The sequence below is a fragment of the Micromys minutus genome (assembly GCF_963924665.1).
Source record: "Micromys minutus genome assembly, chromosome: 4".
Lineage (NCBI taxonomy): Eukaryota > Metazoa > Chordata > Mammalia > Rodentia > Muridae > Micromys > Micromys minutus.
Genome location: NC_137973.1, coordinates 23,668,397 through 23,685,223, shown reverse-complemented (window position 1 = coordinate 23,685,223; position 16,827 = coordinate 23,668,397). Strand labels below are relative to the sequence as shown.

The 16,827-nt window shown below is 43.6% G+C and overlaps 1 protein-coding gene across 4 annotated transcripts in view; it reads left to right on the top strand.

Annotated features, from left to right (window-relative positions):
- The window catches only part of DCLK2 (doublecortin like kinase 2), a gene marked incomplete at both ends in the record, with an annotated part of 121,600 nt that overhangs the window by 94,708 nt on the left and 10,065 nt on the right, over positions 1-16,827 (top strand). For 2 of the 4 annotated variants that reach the window (XM_080915098.1, XM_080915096.1), the window contains 7 exons: positions 892-964; positions 1,774-1,882; positions 3,219-3,276; positions 8,284-8,403; positions 8,600-8,746; positions 14,858-14,991; positions 15,339-15,416. In XM_080915098.1, the coding sequence (XP_080771224.1) occupies positions 892-964; positions 1,774-1,882; positions 3,219-3,276; positions 8,284-8,403; positions 8,600-8,746; positions 14,858-14,991; positions 15,339-15,416 (719 nt within the window). Of the gene's footprint in view, positions 1-888; positions 965-1,773; positions 1,883-3,218; positions 3,277-8,283; positions 8,404-8,599; positions 8,747-14,857; positions 14,992-15,338; positions 15,417-16,827 lie in introns of all 4 variants that reach the window. The other 2 variants (XM_080915097.1, XM_080915095.1) reach the window with 1 other exon arrangement.

The following is a 16,827-nucleotide window of genomic DNA, read 5'->3' as shown; positions in this document are numbered from 1 at the left end:
CCTTTTCAGTGCAGAAATTGAGACTTAGGAAGTTTAAGTAAATAACAGATAAAGGAAATTATTTGAGTTGATGTAAGTATGAAACCCACAAGAAAAGGTGGCTATGAGGGGGAGACACACCATGGGCTGCCAGGCTGAAGATTCCGGCTCATGTTGTTGGTAAGAAAGACCCACAGGCAGTTTTTTTTTGGTCCCTTGAGTTTCTGATAGTAGTTTGTAAAGTGGGAGACATGAAAAGTGAGAGTGGCCAAGTGAAACTGGAAGAGGATCTGAACGAGATGGTAGTCATAAGAAATTATATTTTCTAAGAAGTCTCCTTTAATCTCCTCTCTGGATTTGCTTTTAGACATTACAACTTCTAGATGTTTTCTTGTACAGTGCCACCAACTCTGGAGTGACTTTGTTCCAGTGCCAAGACATAAATAAAACATGACAAGACAGATTAAAAACATTAACACTGAGAATTTGATTGTTCACCAATTTTCTGTTTTGTTGTTGGTGAGTGAAATGATTGGACCAGGAGCCAGGTATTTAGTCTGGAACTATTTGAATTCTCTGTGGTTCCGAGACAACATTTGCACTGATTTTGGTACCTGTTCAGCTCTGATTTCATAAAGCAAGCTTTGTTTTATTAAAATCAAAAGTAACACAGCCCTAAGAAGTACAGTGTCAGTTTCTGTGATGTGAAATCTGAATTAGAGACTGTATCTGAAATAAATCCATTAATGTGTTACATTGTATAAATGGAGAAAGGATGAGAAAAAAGTTCTATATTTTTTTCTGTATCAGTCATTTGACATTATATAATTACTGTTCATCATATAAGGACAAGGGAGCTAATGACTTATAAATGTATCCTAATAAACAGTGGTTATTTTCTTCTTTTAGCAGATTTCTGCTCAGGGCAGATCTTCTTCCAATGTAAACGGTGGGCCTGAAATTGACCGTTGCCTGAGTCCCGAAGGTACTTCTCAATCTGGTTATTACTTTTATAAAGCAAACCATCCATCCAAACTTGTTGGCCATCAGAATCCCACTGGTGCCACATTCTTTCTAAATAGGGATGTGACTGTGTCACCTGTTATTGGAGTTAGCTTTAGGAGGCACCGAGAATGGCGTTACCTCAGGGTGTGTAGTATCTCTGCCATAAACCATCTTGAACTGTTTCAGGTGTTAGTCCTGGCTTCCTCCCTTTCATTCTGACTGGTCATGTGCTTGCAATTCCTAGACAGTTTTCGAATCTCTCAGATGAACACAACTATGTTCTGCTTTGCTTGGGATAACAAGACATACTGTGACAGTGGGATGGCCTTGACTCAGAGCCTATTGTTCACTTTTTTTCCGAAGGCTTTGGGCCAGGAATTAGCTTCAACACAGTGCTGTACTTTGAAAGAATTTTCTTTACTTGAAGCTAGGAGAGATCTCCCAAGTATTCCTCAGGTTGACTCTGCCTCACACACTTCCTTTTCCCGGACAGGAATTTTGAAATGCTCACGTTAAATGTCCCCTTGGCCTGAAGATAATCATTTATTATAACTGGCATTTCAAGATTGGTTGATTTTATTGAATTTTGTGGGTTTCTGATTCTAACCAACAAGGACAAAAGGAACACAGTGATTTGGCATTCTTCTTAGAGAATATGCTGAGCAATTCCCTTTAGTTTTGCTTAGGCCTATAAATAATAGCATTGCATTTCATTATTCTCCACGTACATAGGGATCACTAGGGAATGCCGATGCTTCCTTCAGACTTTGCCTTTGTCCTTGGCTGCAGGTGTGAACAGAAACAGGTGCTCAGAGTCATTCACCCTTCTGGAGAAATACAGGATCGGCAAGGTCATTGGAGATGGCAACTTTGCAGTAGTTAAAGAATGTATGGACAGGTGAGTGGCTCCTGATCTATTCTCCTATAGGTACAGCCCTCCCTCAGGAATTAGAAGCACCTCTTCACCATGTCCTAAAAGGATCTGCCCTTGGGACTAGCTCTTCTGAATGGCCATGAGCCTATTGGCAGAAAACGGTTATATACATAAAATAGTTTTGTATGCATGTGATTATATCAGAAATCACCCTCAGCCTAGAAATCGTCAAGGAAGAAAATGAGCCACTGAAATAAGAATGTGTTCTGACCTTTTCCCACACCCAGCTTCGCTCTGTGCACACTGTGCATAGAACCTTCAGGACAGTGCTCTCAACCAGTGCTGAGCTTCTAGACCTATAGCTCCGGGTACAAGAGCCACGTTATAAACAAATATGTCATGGTGGCTGCAGATAGGAGTCTGTGTGTACAGAGTGCTACCCTGCCTCTTCTGAAAGGCTGATTTTCATCGTTTGTGGCAGGCTTTCTAGAATGTTCTGATAATTACAGTTTATCGATTCTGTTGCACCTCTAATGAAAGCTCACTGCTCTTCATAGATCACTTGTAAGAAACCCCCTGCTCTTGAAGCCTTTTTACAGAGCTCTGGCATACAGATTGCTGACCAAGAAAATAGTGAGGCATCTAAACTGTAGCTTCCAAGGACCTGTTAGGATGTGGTTTATAATGTGAGGGGAACAACTTAAATGTCACTTTTCCAGGCTGAGCCTCATCCCTTAGGCAGAAGCAGCCCAGATGAGAGAACACATGTTCTGTGGACACTTCTAAGAAGACTGTGAAGGTCTCTGTTCCATTGCTTGCATTTCACTGTGCTTTTGTTTTCGGCCACTCAAATTCAACCATGCTAATACTGAGTAAAAATTAAGTAGTATTAGATTAAGATTCTTGTGTCTCATAAGTGATTTCTCTAGTGCCACACAGGGTCTGTGGGGGAAGTGACACACCCCAGATCTTGCTGGAGATCTGGAGGAAGACTAGGTTTTAACTATAGATTGATGAGGCTCATATATTAGTGTAAAGAGACATCGTTAATCGGGTTTCTTTCTCCTGTTAATTTGATGAACTTTTTTTTATTCTTTCTTCTTAGAGACCATCTTGAGGTTAACTAAAGAAAGTGGTCCTTTTCTTGGCTACTACAACAGAACTTAAATAGTTCAGTACGAGTTAATAATGTAAACAAAAATTTAAATTAGCCTGGCTTTTCTTTCCTCTTCTTTTATTTTTTTCGGGGAGTTCCTTCTTTCCTTTCCACACTGTCTAAGGGACAGAGGTGTCTGTGCTGTACAGGAAATTAGGTTCATTCTGACTGTAGCTTTAATGGTTTCTCTCTGGTTATTCCTAGGTCCACTGGAAAAGAGTTTGCATTAAAGATTATAGACAAAGCCAAATGCTGTGGAAAGGTACAGTATACACAACTTCTACAAAGAAAGAAAAGAGAATGTGTGGGTTCTCAGTGAGGGAGGCGTTCAAGTAGCAACAGAAGGAAAAGTGATGGTATCCGGCCTGCTGTTGTTCAGCAGCTTTCAACTCAAAGATGTCAAATTAACCCATCTAGGTTATTGCTGTAGAAAATGTGAAACTCTCATCTCTGGGAGACTCCTAGTCTCAAATCCAGCAGAATTCGATGAGGGCCATGAATTGTCAGTTAACCTACTCCAGCATTAGCCTGGTTTCAGAAAGCTCGTAGAGACAAAAGACTTTATTGCTAATGGTGGTGCAGTGCGGGTGACCAGCTTGATCTGGCTCCCAGGTGATCCTCACGGGCCCAGTCAGATAGCACACACTCCTGGGGTTTGTATAAGACCGAGGTGCAAGACCCAAGGGGCCCCAAGCTTGAGCTACTTCTAGTCTAATGAGGCGGCTGCTGGAAAACCCACCCAGGGTTTTTGCTACAGGAAATCATTAGGTTCATTATCAGGGCCAGGAAATGATCTGGCCTTGTTCCTGTGTTCTGAGGGTGTTAGCTACATAGATACCCCTGCGAGGGACATTTAGAGCAGTGGTCAATGAAGAAACACAGTGAAGTGACTTTGTTAGTTCAGTGACCCATTTCTGTCTGTCCTACTCTCAAACTGGGGTGGAAAAGGTCAGCTGAGGACAGGCTGCTAGAGGGCAGGAAATACTCAGGGTGACTGCAGGCCTGTAGTGACCCCTCTGTGGTGGCAAATCTGTTACAAGGGAGGGCTGGGGAGTAGTCAAATCTAACACCAGGGGGAGCTGCTGCCTGCTCATGGTTACCAAGCATCCAGGTCAAAGTAAAGCCGAAGGCTAAAGTACACACTGGATTTTGAAGACAGACTATAAGACTATATATGGCTATATAGTAAATTTCCCATCTCCCCATTTTAGTATCTGATAAGTGTTTTTGGATACACAATGGATTAAGTTATATTTTTAATTAATTTTTCCTGCTCATGGTATTTTTCAGTGCGACTGTTAGAAACTTTAGAATTGCATATTTGAACTACATTGTAATCCTGTTGGAAAGTTACTCTAGGGCCAGAGTATCTGTGTTTTCGTTTCCTCTTCCTCTACATGTGTTGGCTGATGGTGTGCACTCACTGCAGGGTGGGAATGCGGAGTGGGGAATGGGAAACACGTAGAGCCACCAGAAGGAACAACACACACTACTGTTGGTGTTAACATGCCTGGGCTTTGGAACTTGTAGTTTTAGGGTGGGGTGACAGTGCTGACTTATACTGTAGGATTGCTAAAAAACAAACAAACATGGTTTTTAGTGAACATTTATGAAATTGTGTGGTTTTAACAGAAAATTTAAAATAGTGTAAGGAAGTTTTAGAAAAATCTTCTACCCAGGTGACAGACTTGTTACCTACTATTTTCTCTTATAGTCGTCAGCAAAGCAAAGGTGTCAAGACAACTCTTTTCTGCATATTTACTTTTTGTCCAATTTTATGTGGTTTTTGTGTATTCTTAAAGATATTTTCATGTTCATTTTTCTCTCTGTATATATATTTATATACGTTGAATGTGTGTACATGTATGTTGTGTGTGTACATGTATGTATCGTGTATATGTATATGTATGTGTATATGTGTGAACACATGTGTGTTGTATGTGTACATGTATGGGCATTGCATTTGCATGTATGTGTATATGTGTGTACATGTACGTGTGTTGTATGTGTGCATGCATGTGTGTTATGTGTGTTTGCATGTCTGTGTATGTGTGTATACACATGCCAAGGACAATTGCCTCTGTCAGTCTTCCTTCATTTGGGTCCCAGGAATCAAATGCAGGTCTTCGTTTGGGCAGCAGGCACTCTCTCTCACTGGCCCTCTCTGCTTGTGCTTCTGATGATACTGTTAATTGTCAAATTTAGTAGCATTTTCTCTGTATGTAATTGTAAGTCTTTTCCTTGTTGAGGTGATCTAAGCACAATGTGTCATGAAGTAGGGAGCCATGTTTTATATGACTGTCACATGCTCTTGAGAAATATTGAGGATCATGGCTAGGAGGTAAGCAGCTACCTCCGTTAAAGATGACTGTATGGGAAGAATTCGATAGAATCACGTTTGGGTTTGTGTCTGTCACTGAATTTGCTCTATTTTTGCAGTTCACAATCTTATGCTTCTCTATATTTTTATATTTTATATATTGGACCATCATATTTCATATCAATACTGTATAAAATTATAATTTAAAATTATGTTTGATATTGCAAATAAGTTGATTTATTTTCCACTGAAATTATATTTTTAGATTAAAATGGCTTAATTTGCTTACATAGTTTTAGGGGACCATTGTTCATCTCTGCTTTGTGGGTTTTGTGTAGAAAATTAATATGTTGAAAATAACAACCATCTTGGGAATGCAGGGACGTTACACGGTTGTGTCTTAGAAGACTTGTACCAGCTGTGCAGAGAAGGAAGCAGAGACTTGGGTTAAATGGCTTCCCACAAATGAACAGAGGCAGAGGGTGACCTGAGTCTGGATACAGCCTGTGCTTTACAAAGCCGTGTACCTTTGTGTTTCGGCTTGTTCATTCTTCAGTAACTAGGAATCTGGGAAAATACTTTATTCATTCTTACCTTATGTTTGCTCTAATATGCACAAATACTTTCAGATTAAAGTACTCATTGGATTTTAATGTGTGTTCTGTGTGTAAGACACAATTCTGAGAGTAGGCAACTCACCACAGGAATTGATTTTAGTTCTTCTGAGTATGGTCAGAGCTCAGGAAAAGCTTATGTAAAAGTTGGTACCCAGAGAGGATTCCATGAAGCAGAAAACATTCGAGGAGGATGGGAGCTATGGCTCAGCAGGTAAAAGTGCTCCAAATGTAGCCTGGGACTCTGAGTTCAAATGCCCAGAACCTGTGTGAAAGCAGGCCATGTTGCTTCTACATCTGTAACCTCAGCATTCTTCAAGGGATGGGAGCAGCCAGGAGAATCTTCGGACAGTCATGGGCCAGCTAACCTGGTGTACACGGAGGAAAAACAGCTCAGAGCCTTTTTACTCAAACGGGGAAGATTCTGATTCTTGAGGTTGTTCTCTGACTTCTCCATGAGTGCTGTGGGATGTGCGTGCATTTGTGCATGTACAGGCACACACACACACACACACACACACACACACACACACACACCACACACACACACACACACACACACACACACGCACCCACATACAGAAGAAACATCTGGAACATTTGAGCTAGTCCTTGAACCATGGCTGGATTTCAGTAGGAAAACCTGCCCGTGGTCAGAACAGACGTTGCTCTGCCTTGTGGCCACACTTACAGAGGTTGTTGAGGAGGGTGTGGTATTGGGTTAGGATTCTTTCTGTTCTGTTATAAGATCTCTCATTCTAAATGAGTATTGACTGACTAGCCACAGTAAAGAAATCCGCAGTTGTCCTTTTCTCTTCACCTTTTAAGTTTTGTACTCATTATCTGCATGGCATAGCCCCAGACAGGACGAATCCTAAAGCATATTCTGCTCATTTTGAGCTGTTGGAGTAAATTGCCACAGTTTACTGGGCCTACACTCCCATCTTCAAGGCTAAAATAAAGCTAAGAGTCAGAGCATTACACCGAGCCTTACTCTGTGGCTGGCAGTCAGGGAGTCATTTTCTAGTAGACTTTCTGACAGCATTTCTTGTCCTTTGCTGATGCTTATCCCATGATGATTTGGATAGCATAGGACATTTGTGCTCCAGAATTTCAACCTACCATGTGCAGGAGCTTGCAGTAGATTTTATTCTGTGTTATTTGTCCATTTTTCATTAGTTATTCTTCAAGCTGTTGTCAGGAAGTATTTGAATTAGAGTAAGAACATAAATACGTGTATGCACCAAAGTTTTGAGAAAGTTAGAAATGATGTCTGACACTAGGGATCAAGTGTCAGAACATCAGAGTTTGCTCTGAGAGTCATGGTTGTAAAGGTCAAGGGTAAATTAAGCTTCATACACACACACACATACACTATACACACACACACATCTACACACACTATATACACACCTACACATACACCATACACACACACACACCCCAGAGATGTACAATATACACATCTTTAGGTGGTAAATGATACATATATAAAAGCATCTTATTTCAGCATTTAGAATGTGGATGAGTTCAGCTAACCAATTTTATACTGTACTTTCTAAATTCAAATGGATTTGCCATTGAAGTTAGAATGTACACGTGCAGCCTTTGGAACAGAAAGGTCACTGCGTGTAGCCTGTGGATAATTTCTTAATTCTGTAAGTGAGCATTTTACTACCAAAAAATATGCACCCACATCACTTGGCATGGACAACACTGAGGTAGTGTGTTCATGGGAGAGGTGCTTGCAGTTAAAACAAGCTGTGTGGTTTGGTGCCTTCCATATTTCTGAAATACGAAGTGTAAGGAACTCCCATCTGGTGAATGACTTCATACCCACTCATGAAAGAAGAAAGCTTATCTTTCATGCATGTTAGCATAAAATTAAAATTTATATTGGTAAGAGTGAAACGTTTTCATCTTGGAGCTTGCACACCAAATTTTCTTATATGCCTAGTTGGTGTTTTTTCATGAAATACTGACATTGGAAAGTGGCTCTGGTCTTCCTGCCTTACAGAAGGCACAGGGCTGTGTGGACACCATCTTTACTGTCTTTGCCTAGAATGGAGTCCTACACTGTATCAGTACAGTTACATTGAGCCCTTCTAGGCATGCTCAGAAGCCAGTTTCTGTAGGGTCTTGGCAAAAAGGTATCCACTAGTGGCCTACCCTATCCCTGGGGGAGCTAAGTAGGCAAGTGTGGTTGTCCTGTGCCAAGAGACATGTCTCTTTGGTGTCAGAGATGAAAACTGTTATGTACTGTCTTCTGTGCTTTGGTGGCTGAGCAGAAGGTTCTGTGGTTTTGATGTCCCTCTCTATGCCCTTTATTTGACAGGAACACCTGATCGAGAACGAAGTGTCAATCCTTCGCCGAGTGAAGCACCCCAACATCATCATGTTGGTCGAAGAGATGGAAACAGCAACCGAGCTCTTTCTAGTGATGGAACTGGTCAAAGTAAGGATGGGTGGGCTCACTGGTGTCAGACCTCAGAGCGTGCAGAACAGTATCCTACAGCCTCTAAACCTTTGTTACTCGGACACATCAGTTTCATGCGTGGCCCTTTCTTCAACTGCTGCAAGCTGGTGTGACACCCTTGTCTCAGAGGGCTGAACTGTTGACGTTTCGATGCATCTCTCTCTTTGTCCTGTAGGGTGGAGATCTCTTTGATGCGATCACTTCTTCAACCAAGTACACGGAGAGAGATGGAAGTGCCATGGTTTACAACCTGGCCAATGCCCTCAGATATCTGCACGGCCTCAGCATCGTCCACAGAGATATCAAACCTGAGAATCTTCTGGTGTGTTCAGCATCTCTGCTATTTCATTTTCAACCCATGCTTCTGTTCTGTAAAGTGATTGTAATACTATGAAAGCATCACAGCACAGAGTAGCATTCAGAGTATAAACCCGTGCCGCAGTGATAAACAGAGAGCACACGGAAGGCCCTCTAGAAGAACCAGCACATTCAAGTTGGTTGGGGTGTTTTGTGTGCACACATAAAATCCTAATGGGCTTCCTGAATCAGTGTGCATTTTGTTTTCTAGACATCAGAAAGTACATTTTTGTTTGTCTTTGATAGTCAGCTTCATGTTATGGTAATGGGGCACCTGCCATAATTAATGTGAAAAGGGTTTTTTGGATTTGGGCTCAAAGTTCTGAGGTTCTAGTCTAATAGAGGTGGACCCATTGGTTCAGGCCTCCAATGGGCTTGGCTGATGGCAGTTCTGAAGAGCATGAGGTAGGGACAGCTGGCCACTTTGAGATCCAGGAAGTGAAAAAAAGGGGGAGGAAGGGTATGTAATGATGTAAATTAAGTACCTTGCACAAAACTCTTCCTGCTAAAGGCTCCACCACCTCATAGCATCATCACCCTAGGGATTAAGCTACTTACACAGAAGTATCAGCAGACTTACAGCAGTGATGCTAACTGGAGAACAAAATTATATGGTTTGATAAAAGTTTGAAGAATAAGGGAGGGACAAGTAGGGGCCCATGGGTGGGAGAGGCAGACCAGGTGAGCGCATGTGCAAACAGAACTTTGGAGGTAGTCTCTTCCTCTAAGCTTCGTACATATGGAAATGGAAGACATGCTTGAAAGTGTCCTGTATTCTATTCCACAGAATGAAAAGTAGTTTCTACTCTGAGGCTCTGTAACGTTGGGCCCTGGTCTGTTTTACCAGCCTCCTGAGCTCTTATAACCCTTTTCTCTTCTGACTCACGGCACTCACCTTTAACCCATATTTAACATCTCCTGCTGGTCTGGGGAATTCTTGCCATTCCACCTGTAGAAGCTGGTGGGGAGCTTTGCGTGAACTCACTCTTCCAGATGCAGTATCGCTGCCTCCTCTGCTCCATTGTCCTAACTCCATCTGGTCTCTACCTCCTCTGCATCCAAAGCTTCACCAACAGGATCACCCCTCCATTCCTCTGTCTGTACTCCTAATATCCTTCCCCAGTGTGCCTAACCTCTTCACTGGGCACAAGGTACGCCCTTAACATTACCCCAGAATCTCTGAACAGACTACAGTCCTGGCCTTTTCTGGTTTCTGCATCATTTGCCCTGATCTGTCTCCTCCTTCAGCCTGTAAGCACTGGAGCCAGGGGGCCTCATGGCTGTCCTCTCCGTTTTTCACGGCTGTGCTAAGCAGGTGTGGAGTGATCCCTAGTGGTGGCTCTCATTGCCACCCAGCTAGCCAGCAGCTGAATAAAGATCATTATAGCAAAACTCAAGTACCACACAAATGAGTGTTAAAAGGAATATGTGGAGACCATCCCAGGGACTTTTCTTCCTTTTAAAATTTATTTATTTTTCCTAACCCTAAGCATCCATTTTCCATTTGCTAATGCTATTTGTTCATGATTTATTTATCTGGAAGGTGAAGTAGCCCTCCTCCCCTCCCCTCCCCATCCCTTTTCCTCTCCTTTCCCCTTCCCTCCCCTCCCCCTCCTCTCCCCTTCCCATCTCCTCTCCCCTCCCCATCTCCTCTCCTCTCCTTTCCCCTCCCCTCCCCATCTCCTCTATCCTCCTGCCCCTCCTTCTCCTCTCCTCTCCTTTCTCCATCTCCTCTCCTTTCCCCTCCCCTTCCTATTTCCCCTCCCCTCCCCATCCCCTCTTCTTTCCTCTCCCTTCTCCTCCCCTCCTCATTTCCTCTACTTTCTTCTCCTCATCTCCTCTCCCCTCCCCCTCCATCTTATCTCCTTTTCCCTCACCTGCCCTCCCTCCCCCTTCCCTTCCCTCCCATCTTTCCCCCTCCCTGCCCTCTTTGTGGAGGAAGAGCTACATGGAAGTGCTGTGTGGATGCAGGAACTCCAGCAGAGCCTGGTAGCTGATTTTCCTGGAGGAGACAGTCTGATGTCAACAGGGCTTCCCATGGCTTAGCTGCCAGCAGAACCAGGTCCTCTTCAGTTTGTAACATAATGCTGCCGGGTCCCTTCTGATGCCATGCAGTTTGTCTGGAAATCAGGATTGCTGCCATCTTCGTATATTCTTGCTGCAAGGAACTTAAGGACGTTTTCCTTTATGAGAGAAATTAAGAACAGTGACATATGGACCCTGCCTGGGTACCACAGAAAGGTAGAATTCTTCTTACTGCGTTCTACCTTGAGAGCTTTACACAGGTTTAGCATCCATAAAACGGTAATCTGAAATTCAGACACATCCAGAAACTCACGGTGAGAGTTAGGCATGGTGGCACGTGTCTGTAATATAGTGAGTTTGAGACCAGCCTGGGTTACTAAGTGAGATCATGTCTAAAAAACAAGAGATGTTTTGTGAGGCAGCATGTCACCAAGTGGAAAATTCCATTCTATGAGATGTCATTTCATATACAAAGTAACTTAAAATACTGCATAAAGTTATCTTCAGGCTATAAGTTTAAAGTATACACGAAACATAAATGAATTTCCTAATTGGCGTTGAAACTCATCCCTAAGATACTTCATTATGCTATATTCTAAAGTGTAAGACATTGTTTCTGGGCATCATCATTATTATTATTAGTGGGATTGTGACACACTGTGTTCTCAAGGCTGCCACTGAATTCCAAATTCTGGCTTTAAGTTGGAGAGATTATCCTATCTTAGCGTCTTGAGAGGAGAGGTCGGTAGATGTGTGGATCACCATGCTTGGTTCCAGACATTTTTGTGAATATATAGTGCTAAGGCTGTGGGGTGAGGCTCCAGAAACAACCCTAGAAATGTGCACCCATTTCTGAGCAGCACATGTGCCCACTGAAGCCCCGACCATGTGTGCACCCCTAGGTTAGTCAGCTCATGGCATTGCACCGAGGAGACAGTAAGCACTCCACAGGACTCTTGTTCTCTTCCTGCCTGCGAACTAATGCAGTTTTTAGGCAGCAGGGCACCCTGACATCTGATTTGCATCCCCTTGCCTGGCATCATAACTTAAAACCCTGCCAAAGCAGATGTATGGGTTGCTGTGTCAGGGAGCACGGAAGTGGCCGTTAATGTTATGAGTTACAGCCCAGTGGTGCCCTGTCATAGTTAAGTATGGTGACTAGTGATAAATTCAGTGTTTCCAGGAGTTCGGGGACAGAGGAGAGAAGAGGTTGGGTTTCTCGTGGTTGATGTCCTTCTAAATCATTACGTTGGCGTTTTATTTAGAGAGCATGAGGGATTCCCTTTGGATGCAGGACCTGCGTTCCTCGCACTTCTCAGGTCTGCATTTGCCAGCTATTTGACAGAGTATCTCTCGGTGTGAGGTGGGCCATTTGTACATGTCGGGGCTGGGGTTTCACAGTTGTCTAAATTCATTCGGAATCTGCACGTGGGGCTGCGGGGGTTTTTGGCTTTGTTTAGCTGCAGAACCCACTGCACGTGGTTTAGTGAGACAGCGAGGGTTGGCTGCAGAGCATGCTTGGTAGCTTAAGCTGAGTTCTGTGAGCCTCGGTTTCCTTGCCTGCAAAATGTAGGTAGTATTTCTTTTTCTGCTTGGCCAGTCTGGTCCCAATCAAAGTCTAGAGATTGGCTTGGGAGAAGTAAATTTGCAAAGTTCCTGAGGATATCAGTGACTGTTGGAATGCCTTGGGAACGATATTCTTCATGTTTCTCTGATAGTCGTTTTCCCTCCTTTTCTCCCTGCCAGGCCTTGTGTAGGTGGGCAGTCTCTCCACCTCTGACCTCTACCTCAGCTCCACACTCAGTTGCATAAAGCATGTCTTTGCCATGCAGATAGACAGTGCCGTTTAATTTTCCTCATACAAATTTAAACACCAGAATCCCCAGCTAGGATTGAAAAGTTATTAAAACGTTGCCTATTTTCTTCTATACTGGGAGGAGATGATTCAGCTGAAGTGCTGTTTCCCACGTCCATCTAAGCCATACTTTCATGGTTAGCCAAGGAGTCCCAACAAGTCGGCAGCCATAGTCTGCGCTCTCCCCTTCTGTCTGTACTTCTGCATCTGACTGAGTTCTATAGAGGCTTCGAAATGTGGCTTCTGAGACTGACACCAGCCTCTCAGCACCCCACACATCTCTAAATGGAACATTTAAGCAAGCACTGTTTCATAAAGACAGTACCTAATGACTTGTAGACATGAAATAGCAGTGACATTACTGAGATGCTGACTCATGATACAGACATTTAGAAAGTTGTGCTTATAAATGCTCTGATCACTACAGTTACTCGGGACTTTGTTCTAATGTCTGCATTTCAGTAAATGCATCATAAATCCTAACTGTAATTATGCCAGATTGTTCTCATTAATGTTTACATTAAACACTATGGACGGAAAGCTATCGTATGTGGCATGACCAAGAACCTCAGCTCCGCGGCTTCAAGCTGGATCATTTGTATGTTTGCGTATATTTCTGCTGTGTTGTGGGGCTCACACAAGAGTGATAAATACCTTAGAGGGGTTCGGAATCATCAGCACTACCCCTGTGACTCTAAAGTCATGAAGATGTGCACAAGCTGTGTGTGTGCTGTGTGCAAACACGGAGGACATGCTCTGTAACAGATAAGCAGGAAAAGGTAGTGGCCACCAGTGGCCCTTCTTGAGGCCCATAAAGCTTGGCATCGTATCACAGGGCTCCCCCGGGACTTTGCTGTCAATGACTGCAGAAGTCTCTTCCCTCGGTGGCAGATGCGAATCACTGCTTATGTCGAGAAAGCATCGCTTTCTTAATATTCCCTTTCTAAAGTGTGTAGTAGTTGAAATGCAAGTTCGGCTCAATGGTAAAAACTCAAGGAAAATCAAGCTGTGTTTAAAATACAAAAACGGAGTCTCACATACTGATTTGGTCTGTGAACAGCTATTTTTCTCTAAAGTCTGGTGCTTTCAAATGGACACACAAGAGAATCTACTTTGGCAAGTTTTGTTTACCATACAGCCAATCTCCAGTTAGCTGTGTACCTGCTTAGGAAGTTAAAGTAACTCTCAGTGCTGCTTATGAAGGCTTGTTAAGGGCAGGGCACTGTGGTCCAGGTACAACTTTACCTTGGGAAAAACTATATAGTAGTTTTTCAATATTATATAATTCAATGGGAGTCAATACCTCCCATGGTAAATATTTATTGGAAGGATCTTACTATCAGCTACGTAACATTTTATTATAGGTGTGTACCACAATTTACTTAGCCACCACTGTATTAACCAATTGGATGATTCTGTGTGTAAAACTCGTAAGTACAGGCATTGGCAGCCTGTGGATAATGTTTGCCTCTCCCTTCTTTTCATATCGTGCTTAGTTGTAGATTTATTGGGTGACGTTCCTGTTCACATTGTCTGACTCCAAAGTGGTTTGGTTTATTTTGCTTTAGCTTCGGAGATTTTCTTTTCTCTATAATATTTCTATTTCAGGGTGCATGTCAGTGGCAGGGCTGCTGGTTAGCTTAACCAAGGCACTGAGTTCAGTCCTCAGTACCACTCAGAGTCAAAACAGAGCACACGGCTCATTTTATGGCTACCCAGAAAGCAAGTCTGCAGACCCTGATAAACCGGGCAAGTCTCTTAGAGACCCCCTAGTACTTATGCTTAGTAAACGCCCCTTCTTTGGGTGCTCCAGTGTCTTAAAAACCACATTAAGCACTGAATACAGGTCAAGTTCTTGCCTACTGGCTTGGGGTCTCTTGACTGCCTGCCACAGCCACTGTATGAGCAGCATATGTAAGCAAATATGGCGTTTGTTAGCATCTGAGGTGAGGTACTTCCTGCAAAGATAGAAATTGTATCTTTCCAGTTTCACACAGTCTCTGAGGAGATCTCTGTGCCCTTTACAACTCTGGTTCTTTTACCAGAAGAACTTCCTTTACAAATTTTAAAAGTCAGTGTGTCTTTGCTGCTTCATTCCAAGGTTCCTCTCACAACTGTTTAAGGGGTCGGGGGAAAGAAGACCCAAAACAACAACGGCAACAAAAACTGATGATTGTTGGCTGTTTTCTGTTCCAGGTGTGTGAATACCCGGATGGAACCAAGTCATTGAAACTGGGAGACTTTGGGCTGGCGACGGTGGTTGAAGGCCCGTTGTACACAGTCTGTGGTACACCAACTTACGTGGCACCAGAAATCATTGCTGAAACAGGGTGAGACTCTGCCTGTCTCCGATCAGGCTTTGACCCGGGTGACAAAGGTGCATAGTTGTTGCTGTTGCTCTGTGTCCAGTATGTCCTGTGAAGGAAGCCTGGGAAACGGAGAGCTGTGCCCTGCGCCTGAGCTTGACTTCAGGGAGTCATTTGCTCTTACCTGGCTGCACTTCTGACCTCTGCTCAGTGTTGGGGAGTGGGGTGGGAGGCAGTGTTCAGATGGGGAGGAAGCACGTGGCATTGCCCAGGACAGCTCCTCCTCCCGTGTGGCACTATCAGAGACAGCACTTCAGCAGTGAGGCACACGCTCACACCCTTCATGACCTGCTCTCCTTACTCTGTTCCAGTTATGGCCTGAAGGTGGATGTTTGGGCAGCTGGTGTGATTACGTACATACTTCTCTGTGGATTCCCACCATTCCGGAGGTAACTATATTTGAAGTATGAATTCTCAGATGTCTTGGCAGAAAGGACCCTAAGCTAGTAAATAACCAGTTTTAAATTATATAAATGTAATTTTCATGATTGGTCTTAATTTTCGGCCTACTGGTGAAAACTTGTGTTTTTAATTTGGCGTTTTGATTTTTGTTTTAGTCTTTGTTCTTTCTTTTTCTTTCCTTATCTTTCCTTCCCTTCCTTCTTCCCTTTCTTTTTTTTCTTTCTTTCTTTTGTATGGGAGCTGGAACACAGGGATTGTCCATTTGTGCATACTCTGCCTCTGAGCTGTCCCTAGCGTGACCATATTTTGCTTTGTGTGTGAGCCTGGGAGCTCTTTGTCCATCGTTTCTAGTAGACTCCAGACTCCGCAGCTTCTGAGTCGGTATGGAGAAACTGGAATCATTCAGGCGTACTTTTTGAAGTTCTTGGTATAGGTGCCACTTTTACTTGATTCGAGAGCAGCGTTTTAAACTACCCGATTTTGACACGAAATTTCTAAATCACCCATCTTTCATCTCATAAGCCTTTATGGTAGTTTTAGTCCTTCATGGAACATTGGTTACCTGAGAAGTGAGGTTATAGAAAACTTGGCATTGGTTGGCCTGGAGCAAACAGCTGACACTTGGCAGCTACGTGCTGGCCTGGCTGGAACAGGGGTGGGGGAGGGTGAGCACACCCAGCCTCGGAAATGCTTGCAGCCTGGCCAGCCCAGCCATTGGTCCAGCCATTGGCTGCAGCTCTTCTTTTGAACCGTTTCATCTCTGCTGAGGCCAGTGAGTGACTTGGAAGCAGTAGTGCATCTGCCCATCGATTTCCCGCCTTTTATCTCCACCTCCGCCTCTATTCTGTTTGGTGAGCAGAGAACACGGGGTGCCAGGTCCTGTTCCAGGTGATGGCAGAGGCTCACAAGCACATCCTCAGCATTGTGCTTTTAGTCCATTTCAGCTGCTGCAAGGAACTGCTGTGGACCGTGTGGCTCATCAGGACTGGAAACTTATTCTCACAGTGATGGAGGTCTACTCCCTGGTCAGCGCACAGCCATCTTCTCTGGGTTTCACACAGCAGAAATGGAAAAGGCAACCTCTAGGAACTGCCTTGTGTCTTCTTCTCCTTTGTAATGATGTTGGGGGTTGAACTCATGGCTTCCTGCTAGGCAGGCACTCTCCCACTGAACTCTATCCTCTCTAGGGACTTTTCCCAAAGACACTACAATTATATTTATGAAGGTTCTGCTCCCATAACTCTGGCTGTCTCCCAGAAGCCCACCTCATGATGCCTTCCAAGTGAGGATTAGGTTTCACCATAAGGAGTCTTGAGGAGTGTGTAGTAGTGTTTAATGTTCTATTTGGGTTAGTGAATGAAAAATAGCTTATCTTTTTTTCTCCAAACATTTGTTATG